The 12,228-nt window shown below is 43.6% G+C and overlaps 1 protein-coding gene across 2 annotated transcripts in view; it reads left to right on the forward strand.

The window, feature by feature from the left end:
- The window catches only part of LOC147444858 (uncharacterized), a 29,470-nt gene extending 18,509 nt beyond the window's left edge, over window positions 1-10,961 (forward strand). For both annotated transcript variants that reach the window (XM_086527380.1, XM_086527381.1), the window contains one exon: window positions 10,638-10,961. In XM_086527380.1, the coding sequence (XP_086383506.1) occupies window positions 10,638-10,742 (105 nt within the window). In that variant the 3' untranslated portion in view covers window positions 10,743-10,961. The remainder of the gene's footprint in view (window positions 1-10,637) is intronic.
- Window positions 10,962-12,228: the final 1,267 nt, after the last annotated feature.

Consider the following 12,228-nt stretch of genomic DNA (forward strand, 5'->3'; position numbering starts at 1 on the left):
ACCATCCTTCTTCTGCACTAAGAGTATATGCGAACAAAAAGGGGATGAATTGGGCTGAATCAGCCCCTTCTCTAAAAGCTCGTTAACCTGACCCATAATCTCTTTCTGCTGGGCTGCACTAACCCTGTATGGTGGTCTATTCGGTGGACTAGAACCTGGCACAAGATCTATAGTATGATCCTTAGGTCTCTCAGGAGGTAACTCCCCTGGCAAAGAGTCCGAAAAACAATCACTGAAACCACTCAAAAAAGTTGACCTGTCTTTATCTAAGGTAGACAAATTAGATACAACTTGAGGTACTTCTTTTGCAAAGATCAAGTACGCAGAAAGATGATTCTTTATTACGGATGAAATAGCAGAAGCAGAAACAACTGGAAGAGACTCGCCTTTAAGCTTTACATCAAGGACACGAGTCTTTCCTCTATGTACAAGGGTAATCTTTTTGTTGTAAGTATCCACCATAGCATGCAACCTGTAACACCATGGGATACCCAATAACACATCACAGCCCTCAAGCGGCATAATATGAAATTCTTCCGCATCCGCATAGCTCTGAATGTGCAGACGAAGCTTTCCCAGAATGGGAGTAACAGGCTCTGAATGTCCTGGGCATGCCAAACCTGCTTCCCCTGTCATACCCATCTCCTCTGCACGAATGCCCAACTTTGATGCCAATTCTGGTGATATGAAATTTGCACGGGCTCCTGGATCAAAGAAAACCAGCACTGTCTGGTCTCTAACTTTGCCCCAAGCTCTGCACAGCTCCGTGGCATCTGTGTTTGGCTGATCTCCAACCAAATCTGGAACAAGTCCTGCACTCGGCTTTGGCTTCTTCCCTTTATGGTCTGACTTGTCATCCTTATCCTGTGACTTCTTCTGTGGGCACTCATTTGCAAAGTGTCCTTCCTGTTCACAAATGTAGCATTTCTTGTCCTCCCTAAGAGCTTTCCTTTCTTGAAAAGTTTTGCCAGAAAAATGCCTTTTTTGTCCTTGTCCTCGTTCCGAAGAAGATTTAGACTGCTTCTTGGACGTATCAGCTTCTTGAGTGGAGGGCTTCTTTGCAGGAGACTCAAAAGGCTTTGCTGCAACATTGCCCTTGGCTGAAAACTGTTTGCCCTGGGCCCCTTTCTTGTGGCTATTAAATCCATCGGAATCTCCCTTCGACAGATTGTTGGCCACTCTTGCATTCTCTATCAATTGAAACATATTCATGACAGTAGTCTTTGTGCAGTAGTCCCTGATTTTCTTGGGCAATCCGCAACAGTACTTCTCAATTTGTTCTGACAAAGGCACAAACCTGTAAGAGGTGACTGGCAACAGTGTGGCCCAAAACCGTTTATTGTACTCTTCCAGATCCGCACACTGTTTAGCATTCAACTCGTGCCATTCCGTCATTACATCCACTTCAAAAGTGTTTGTCAACCATGCAGGCGCAAAAAGTTGTTTGAATTGGACCCACGTTGTTGGGGCTTGACCCTGGTTCAACAATGCGGTCCACCATTGGAGCGCATTCCCTTTCAAGAAAGTGGCAGCCTTGCGTATCTTTGAAGATTCCGTGAAGTTGCCTCCAGCATAAGCTGCATCGAACTGCTGTATAAAGGTCAAAGCCTTTAATTGGTCCTCAGTTCCTCTGAAAGTTTCAAACTTCACTCCCTGCCCACCTTCCTTATAATCCTTAGGCTGACTCAAAGGAGCCACATTATCATAAACAGGTGCCTGTAGCAGTGGTGCTCCATGAGTGTTCATCCCAGCACTCGCATCAACTGTTTTCCCTGTCATATCTGCATTTTGTACGTATGGCTGCGAAAAACCAGCCATACCAAATTGTGTTCCAGGCACTCGAAACTGGCCATAGGCACCCTGAAAACCTGGTTGGACACCCATGTTGGAGTACATAGGGTTACCCATGCCTGTTTGCATTGTCCCGAACACATTCCCTCGCATATTACCTGTGGAAGGTCCCGCCATAGCTTGAAACACTGAACCACCTCCAAAATAACGAGGATAAGTATTAGGTAATGGAAGGGTCTGACGCATAGCCTGGTCATTGCTCCCTTGACCATTCACAAACGGTTCCTGTCCAGCTAAAGCAAGTTGCTTTGGATCATTGGACACTGCTAGTTGCTCAACCACATGGGCTTTCCCTCGAGCATCATGAGTCCTCTGCGCATTGGAAATCTCCTTTTCCTGCAACGGCTCAGTCATGCCCTGTGTAGGAGGCTGAAAACCCTGTGTCGGAGCCTGTAAGAATTCCTGCATCCTTGGGTTGTTAGCCAACTGCTGAAACATGTCCATGCAACAACGCAGTTGAGTTCTAAACAACCTGTCCTCTTCTTGAAGAGTTAGAGGAATTTTCTCTGTGCCATGTGAGGAAGATCCCTCTTTAGGTACTTGGTCTCTCTTCTCTGCCATATCGACAAGCTCTGTGTTGCTTTCACCCACAACAATCCACGCTGCACTTTTTGAAGAAAAAGTGACTATCCCGTCGATGGAACCATATAACCGGCCCGTACAACGTAGAGGGCGGTACTATTTCAATTACCTGTTAACTTTACACAGAGCACTGAGAAGGGAAGAGAACACAGTTGCGTCCAGCGACTAGAATGTCACTGCGCACACGAGACCGACACCCTGTAGGCCCCAAAGACTGGCGCCCCTGTCGGTATTTCTTTATTCAAATTAAGGTAGACGATCCGACCACTTAGCACAAGCTTTCACAAAGCTGTCCAAACTTGGCGAGGGCTGAAAACGCAGGTTTTCGACTGGATTTCGACAGCATAACAGCGCAAAAACCCCTGTAGGTCAAAAACACCTGTCTAGGACGGATTCCCTCGATATCTGGAAGCTTTCTGGTGAGCTGTCACAGAAATTCAGCGGGCTGTAATTCTCTGTTTTTCACTGCCGGGAGCCCAAAAGCCTGTACACGCATCCCAAGGCTCTCACGAGGCTCCCCCGATGTTCCCTTGCAGTTTAGGTGCGAAACCCTAAACCTGCAGAAAAACACAGTAGGCTGTAATTCCCTGTTTCGGATCGTTTTTAGTGGGGTGAACATGCCTACGCGTGTCCCAAGGGCTCCCTCACGCAATGGGACAGTTCCCTTGTGAATTGGACGAGTTTTCACGCAAGAAAACTCTCCAAACTCGCAATCTTTCGTGATGGAACTGTGCGTACTTGTGGGGGATTAGCAATTAGCTAATCTTGTTCCTGTTCAGAAGGTTCTTGCCTTGGCAAACGCGCATAAATCCCCAGAACTGTACATAGGTCAAATGAGAAGCCCACTAGTGGGGCATAACATACTGTACGTAGGGGAGAAAGAGAGCAGTATGTAGCGTGCGGGGCATCACTCCCGTCACCATACTGTGCATAGAGGGCAAGGTAAGCATTCCATAGCTTCTGTACCTGCTACAATCCACCTGAGGCTGAAAATGGCGCCCCCTTTGTTGATATGCAGCTCGTTTTTGCCTCCCAGAGTGGCAGAATCGCTCACAGGCTGACACGTCGCCCAGTTTCCGAGTTTGGGCTTTCCCTGCTAAAAATATCTCAACTGGTGCGTCAGTTGACTTGGCAGCAGAGCAATAAAATGTTCCCCTTGTCATTCCAGAGCTAATGACGCGAACACATTTTCCGGTCAAAAATAGCAGTTCCCTAAATTTTAGGAGATACTTCCATGGCGTCCCTATCGGTCTCCTGACCATCATTGAAGACTACCATTTGACCAACATCTACAATGTGGGTTAATTTACTGGCCCCTTTCAACTTATAAAGTTGCAGTGACTTGACGAGTGGCCCAAATTCCAGTTTGGCGCACACGAGCTTCCATACTCATCAGAATTCAGTGCTAACTGGCCCGGGCAGTCCCTGTCTGACCGACCTAAATCCCCGATGTGAGAAACCCATTTGGCTGCAACCGTTTCACACTGGCCATGCAATGTCCACTTGTACCTTTTCAAGGGTTTTGGGACAAACAAGTAAAAATAAAATAAATATATCTAATACTTATTTACGGAAGGCAACAGGAAAAATACACCTCCTGGTGACATATTGATCCCAAAGATTGGCGCCCCTTTCGGTATTTCTTTTTGTATTAATATGTGTTCAAAGTACAAGAGAGTGGGAGGGTTCTCACTCTCAAACTCTGCGTCCAGATGCTCTGAGTTGTGAGGGCCCTGCCCACATATTTAAAGATTACAAGGGATGCTCAAAAGCAAAGCCCCAAAAGCTATCAGTGAAAAGCTTCTTAAAATAAAGCAATAGGTCCAAAAAGCTGTCCAACATAATGTCAGGAATTCCGTACGCTTTTGCCACGTCATCAGCTGGTTATCGCAAAAGAAAATTTCTGTATAGGTTGTCCCACTTTTTGCGCCGCAAATCACGGAGCTGCCACGTCAGCAGTGCAACGGGTTTTCCGGGTAGGCTGCCATGTGTCACTGTCGTCGTGAGTGTGTCCAGGTCTGCTGTCTGTGTGTCGGGGCATGTCATGTCACTGGTTTGTGACAAAGAACTTTGAAATAGGGATTTTTGAAGATGATTCTAATTTATGTATGAAATTAATGTTTTCTAAAAGAACTTGCTATTTGTGTGCAGATAACAGGTGAAATCGATGATGATGATGAATTTGGAGCAATGACAGCTCCAGAATGAACCTGATAACGATAAAAATCATGATGAATGCTTGAATGGATGTCACGATCGTGACTATGTTAACAGTATTACATCTACTCCTAGTTGCAGATACGCGAAGTGCCATGCCAAGGAGGACCCCTACGCTTGGATGGTCACACCCCTTCGCCAAAAAGACGTGTCTCTTCGCCAAAAGCTGCGCTCCTCTGACGATTGGTCACACCCCTTCGCTCTACGGGTGCGACTCTTCGCCCAATGGTTGCAGCTCTGTGCCGAAAGGATGTGTCTTTACGTCTAAAGTCATGTCTCTTCTCCAGGAGGCATGTCTTTTCATTTGTGTCTCTTCGTCTCCTATATAAGGAGCCCTTGTATCACACATTCAATCAATCAACACACGAGTCTTCTAAGTCTTGTTTCTGAGTACAGTTCAAGTTTCTTAAGTCTTAATCATGAGTTTAAGTAATTAATTATCAATGAAGGATTAGCAGCTAGAATCCTTACAGTGGTATCGAAGCAAATTTTTTTTCTTGGGTCCCGAAGGTTGTGAGCCTCTCACCCTCGCCGCTACCCTCTCCCCCCCTTCCCGGAGTTGCATGGAAGCAGAAGAAAGGTGGTATACACACAACTATGAGTATGAGGTAACTTAAATTTATTATGTTCCAACTACATACATATAGAACAAAGGACAAAGATGCAGATGTGGGTGTGTGGAAGTGCCACGTATCTTGCCTCTTCATCGGATGGTGTCCCTGCGGGATTGTGCTCGCACCTCTTCATGTGAAAGGACGGCACCTCTCACCCTACTAGCACCCTTTCGCATACGGGTGTGTCTCTTCGCTGATGTAGCTCTCCCTTTGTTGGTGGCTGAATTTTTTTTGCTGGCTGCTGCACATCAAAAGGGTATCTTTTTGCGAAAGGGCACGAGAGAGGCACCCCTTCACTCAGGTGGTACCCTTCCCCCCAGGGTTGCACATAGGGTGTGCCCCTTCGCGGCACCCTTTCCCACACCCCGTGGTACTGCAATTTCCACCATGACGGCTGCTGAATTTCCACGCTCCCTAGCTGCTGAATTTTTTGTGGTGAACCTCTTGCGCTGACTGTTTTGATGTTTCAACCCAGCAACGCTAACTTATTGAAACATTAAAAAAAAAAAAAAAAACCCAAAGTTTATATGTTTAAGTGGCTGCCCAAATTGGTTGGCCTGCCCTAAATTTTTAAAAACCCATGTGAACTCACTCACTTGACAAATTAAAATCCCCACATAAACTAACTTAAAAAAAAACCCACCCTATCAAAATGAACTATTGCATTCGTTTACAGCCGGCGTCACCCTCTCTTCCACTCTCCCGCGCTGGCCTTGTGTGCTCTTTGCATGGGCGAGACTTTTTGCCGTCATAGCCAAAGACGACTTCCATATTCCGGTGCCATTTCTCTTGTCCATAGACGAGCTTCCCGAAGAAATTTTGCTGGAACGCGAAGTGATCTTCATATCCGATACTCCAAAACCCGAGATTATTACCCAATCCCAGAGCCAAAACCCGTTCTAAACATAATTTCCTCTCCCGGAGTACCCGTCCCAAAACTTTGTCCTCGAATTTGCACCAATTCATTATTTCCTTTGAGGCGTAACCATGCCGAATTCTCAAGACTGAGGTTGTCAATCTGACGATGCCCTTACTCTTATCAAGGAGCAAATGGCCACACTTTCCACAAGCCTCGCTCACTTCACATTCGCTTGGATCAGATGCAGACACAAAACATTTCTCGAAGTCGTCCTGCTGCTTCTCGGACTACACATGTAACATCTTCCACACCTTCGTCTGAAGCTTCAATGGACGAACCAAACGAACCAGATCTAACTGAAGAGGTAGACAATCGTGAACTTCAATTACGTTATAAAATTTTTAATGTTGCACAGAAGAAGAAACTTGATGTTAAACTCTGCCAGAACCGTACAATGGTCGCCGCGACAAGCGCGTGCTGGACTAATGGCTATTCAAAATGGAGGTCTACTTGTCCAACACGGACTTGGTCGAGAGTAAAAAAGTTGTACTTGCTAGTTCTTTGCTCAAAGACACAACATTTCTTTGGTGGCAACGACGGGTTGCTGATGGTAAACACACACCTTCTTGGGATAAATTCTGGCGTGCTATTCGCAGGCGTTCGAACCTGCCAATGTGGATTTTCATGCCTGGTCCTCTCTTTGCCGCTTGAGCCAAACAGGTTCCTTGGCCATGTACATCACATAGTTCCAAAGGCTAACTCTGGAGATAGAGACCCTTAATCCCTTTGATAAACTTCACAACTTTATCAACGGACTCGAACCAACCTGAAGGACGATGTGCACAAATACAACCCTACCACCTCGGATGCTGCAATTGCCTATGTAGAGCGTCTTGGTGATAATCGGCGTCCTACACGGAATTTTCTCCTTGGTGATAGATCTTCAAATAGTGCTCGCTTTTCACAGCGCGATCACAGAGATAGATATAGCCAAAGTCAACAACATCATTCTCAATTCAGATAGCAAGCCACAACACCTTAGACGAGATTTTTCTCAAGATCGGCATTAATACTCAGCAAGGCTCTTCGTCAAATGCATCTTCGACTTTAAAGAAGGATGGTTTGTGTACAATTTGCGGTGGTGACCGTAGATAGTATCAATGCCCAAAGAGACCAAATTTGTCTAATTTGAAAAGAAATTCCAACGCAGAAACATCATCGAATGTTGAACAACTAGATTTTGCTAAGGATAAAGAAAAATCAGTGGTAAATACAATTCGTGTCTCAGAGGATACGACTATTCTTATGAAGCATGCTCAATGCAATTCTTCAGTTTTGGAGCTTCTTTTAAAGCAAGTTTTGAGTCTTCTTGGAACTCTCAATGGGCGTTCCATCAACATTTTGGTGGATAGCGGATGCTCTAATAATTTCGTCAGCACTCAGATAGTTCAACAGCTTGGTTTGCCAATTCAGAAGACATCTCACTTATATGATGTTGAATTAGCAGATTGATTAATTTTGACCTGTGATCAAACAGTTCGACAATTGCAGTTTGGTATTCAAAATTATGCAGATCAATTGGATTTCGAAGTCATGCCTTTATCTTATTACGACATGATTCTTGGTCAGCATTGGTTATTTCAATATGATCCAGCCATTAGCTTTCGAGGACATACTATCAATTTGTTCAAAGAAAGACGTGAACTGATTTTACACGGGCTTTATCATACGGAACAAGTGATTCAAGCCTCACTTGTACAAGTCAAACAACATGATACAATGGATTATGAAGCAAATATGATTTCCGATGCAGATGTAGAAATTATTATTGGTAAAGAAGTTTTTCCAAGTGATACTTCGTTACCAGACAAAGATAAGAACATAGTTGCAGATTCCGAGTCTGAAGACGACTATGCTTTCTTTGATTCTTTATTGGATGATGATATGCCAATTGCTAGTCATTTCATGACAGTTTCTGAAGATGATTTGAAGAATTTTGGGATTCATTATTGGAAGATGATTACAGTCTCAAGCCAAAATCCTCTCTAGTGATTACTAAAGTTGAAGTTACCCCATCTGAAGAGTACCTTGAGAAGATTTCCTCTTCCCCAAATATTTTGCAGTTACTGGAAGATTTTGAACCAGAAATCTTACATCACATGAAGAATTTTTGAAGATCAATCTCGTTAACCCGATTAAGCCAGATTCTTCTAAAAAGTTTTTGAATAATGCAATGACATGGGATTTAGCAGTCAAAGAAAAAAGGTTTCGCAAGAAGCAAAGGTTCCAGACAAAGGTTTCCGATAACTCAAAGATTGAAGATTTTCGAAGATTCAATGCTTTTCCAGAGTTCTATCAACATCAGAAGTCATTTCTTTGACACGGGCTCTTATTTTAAATGGGAGGGAATGTCACGATTGTGACTATGTTAACATTATTACATCTACTTCTAGTTGCAGAGATGCGAAGTGCCATGCTAAGGAGGATCCCTACGCTTGGATGGTCACACCCCTTCACCCAAAAGACGTGTCTCTTCGCCTAAAGCCATACTCCTTCAACGACTAATCATACTCCTTCGCTCTACGGGTATGACTCTTCGCCCAATGGTTGCAGCTCTTCGCTGAAAGGATGTGTCTTTACGTCTAAAGTCATGTCTCTTCACCAGGGGACGTGTCTTTTTATTTGTGTCTCTTCGTCTCTTATATAAGGAGCCCTTGTATCACACATTCAATCAATCAACACAGAGTCTTCTAAGTCTTGTGTTTGAGTACAGTTCAAGTTTCTTAAGTCTTAATCATGAGTTTAAAGTAATTAATGAAGGATTAGCAACTAGAATCCTTACAATGGAACTGTCGTGAGTGCATCAAGGGTTCTGGCGGGATGAGATGGCGACATAGAATTGAATGATTGAACACTCTGTTCAATATGTAGTCAACGTCTGATTGATGGAATGGAATTCTCGGAAATGATTACTCAAACATGACTGTCTTTGAGTGCAGATGGAATGATTGGCAAAATGACTGGAGCATTACAGTCTCGAGAAATCTATGGACATGATCGCAATATGGGATTAGTTAATCCGACATTATTGAGATCCGGGATGATCTAGATGCAATTACTAAATACGTTGCTAGGAATCATGGTCCTAGATGAGAACGAAATCTATACACACAATCACAATATGAGATTAGTTAATCCCACATTAGTGAGGTCCGGTGCGATTGCCAAATAAGTTTCTAGGAATCATGGTCCTAGACTTTATGTGATATGATTTGAATGTGATGTGATGTGATGTGACTGTCGTCTTTGTACAAGTGCTAGATTTGTGTCATCTAGTGCGTCGGTATTTAGAGTCAGTGTCTACTGAACTGGTTTATGGCTTACGTCTGATTTTGCAGGCATAATCGAGGGCGATTACAATTCTTTTAAGAGGGGGTATGTCACAAATTAATGACGAGGCAACTGACGTGGCAGCAGGCTGTAGACAAGCAAGCCCGGAATTCACGTTGACAGATGTTGACGTGGCAGACAGTACGGATTTCTGCGATGTCGCTGACAGATGCTGACATTGCAGACTGTACTGATTTCCGTAATTTGCACTGATTGCTTTTTTAGCAGATTTTAGACCATATGCTTTTGGGACTATTTGCTTTTTGAGTTTAGAAGCTTTTGGGACACATCCCTTGTAAGAATAAATAGGCCCAAGGGGGCCTCACTCTTCAGGGCATCTTGACGCGGAGTCCGAGAGCAAAGGTCCCTTGGGAGTTGTACTTTGCTCAAGCATTAAATTCAAAATTAAATATCGAAAGGGGCGCTAGATTTTGGGGCCAATACCCCTGGGCACGGAACTACGCCGGGCCAATTTGACTCAATTTTAATGTGTGATAAAGTTGTGTGTTTTAAGTGATTCTTTGCTCTGTCGTGCCAGATTATGGACTTGGGGTCCTCAAGTCTGTAACAATAGGTGATCACAAATGCACACACCACTTAGGGAAAGCTGTTCACATTTCAGAAAGGGTTTTGGCTTTGATGAAGAGATTGGCTTGGACCACCTTTCTAGGGAGAGTGAGTCTGTGACTAGTCAAATGTATGCGTCTACGACCTCGACGCAGAAACCCTAACCCTAAAACCCATCACAACGTACGTGTGCTCATGACTCGTATCAGTGATGCGTCCATGTGCGTGTGCCATGTTTGTATGTGCATCTGTTAGGTTTGCTGAGTGTGCGCGTGCGTGGAGGACAAGCTCATGGTATATAAAGAATTATGCTTCCATCAACCCCCCCCCCCCCCCCCCCCCCCCCCCCCCCCCCCCCCCCCCCTCCCCCTCTTCATCATCCCCATCCCCCAAACAACACCTTTCTCCACTCGTTTGTGATGCTAGTTCATTTGCTGTAAGATGGTGGGATTTTTGGTCTATTTCTTTAAGGGATACTTCAACAATGCAGAAATTGTGATTCTCAGCAAAATCTTTCCAAGTATACCACTGAACTGGTTCTTCGGTCAATCTTTCAGGGTTCTTACCGTCTTGAGATGCGGATTCAAAATGAGTCAGGAGATCTTTTGACCTGCTTAAGGATCAACTTCCAGATAAGCTCAAAGCAGTCGGAGCTTCAGTAATCACACTTCATGCTCCTTCATATGTATATATGTGCCATTTAAATGCACTGAATATAACTGTAAATAGTGCCCTGTTGATTATATATTGAGATCGAGGGCCAATTTGCTATGTGATCGGCCTCCTCATCTCGTCATTATGAGGGCTCTATCCTGTTTACATTAGACAGGAGCTCTCTTACATTTTATATGGAATGCCAAGGCAGGAACATCCTACTTTTAGTACTGCTGTGATTTTGTCTACAAGCTTGTTAAGTTGTTTCAGTGATTATTCCTCGGAAGTTTATAGTGAGTTTTCAAGAACAATAGGTGGAATCTGTCTAAGTGATGCTTAAATGATTAGTCTTTTTTTCTGACCGACTGAACCCTCAATTATGACGATGAGATGGATTTTGTTCTGCCTCAAAACACATGTTATTCTTGCAGTATTTTTATCAAAGTATGAAGAACATGTAATCAGTCCACATGTGCGACTAATGCAGCTAAGCTATAAGAATGAAAAGAAATGAAGATAGAGAACAGTCAACACACCCAGGTATGCGGGCCCGTGCTAGTGAGTGGGTGTTGGTATGGATTAACTCTGTCCTTGAGAACTTGACATCGGTTGCGTGCTTTGCGACATGATGGTTACCTTGAGGAACTCGGGGTACTTTGTGTGGGTTAGAGTGTAGAAAAGATTGCACAAATTTCCAGAGGCAGATGACATCTGATGGTCATTTCAACAGGTACTTTTAGACGGCCAGGGCTCTACGTTGAAACGGTGACTTGGCTTGAAGGTTGAAAAAGTTAAGATAATAATCAAATTCACTTCGCACTAATCAATTTCGTGCTTATACTGAGTAGTTAAGATTTATCTTTTACCGAAGAGAGAATATTTGTGTAGTTTCAATCAATGTAGTGTTCTTTGTTTGCAGACTCATTGAAGAAACATTTGTACTCAAAACACTGTTGAGGGTTCTTGTTCTAACTCCCTAGACCAAAGAGTAAAACTAAGTTATGGCGAAAGGGCAGTCTCTTTTGAGACATTTACTCAAAATGTCCAGGGGGCGGGATTTTGAAAAGCCATCCTGTCTCTGTTGATGTTAGCAATTTGTTGACAGTAAATCTTTGATCTTGCCCAGCATGTTTATCTTGTACTGCCAAAGCAAATAAATTAGTTTGGCAAATAAATTAGAAGGCAAGCAAGCCTAAAGACTTTCTGAAGTGGCCTTCTCTCTTGAGGGATGAGTACAAGATTCCATTTTCTCCAAATTCTTAATCTTAGCACTAGACCTTGTCAAGTCAATCGTATAATTTCAAACGTCCGTTAGGCTAAAATGCCGTGGATATGCATATTTGTGGTTAGTGAGATAGTGAAGTGGACTTCATATTTAAGATACAAGGAGTATTGTAATATCAAATGTTGGAGATGGAGATTAATTTGACCAAGGTATGTCTCTCATGCATGTAATGGAAATGGCCTATAAACTTTGAGGGTAGCGGAAATTAG

The sequence above is a fragment of the Adiantum capillus-veneris genome, chromosome 13 (genome assembly GCF_014529385.1).
Source record: "Adiantum capillus-veneris isolate H3 chromosome 13, ASM1452938v2, whole genome shotgun sequence".
Taxonomy (NCBI): domain Eukaryota; kingdom Viridiplantae; phylum Streptophyta; class Polypodiopsida; order Polypodiales; family Pteridaceae; genus Adiantum; species Adiantum capillus-veneris.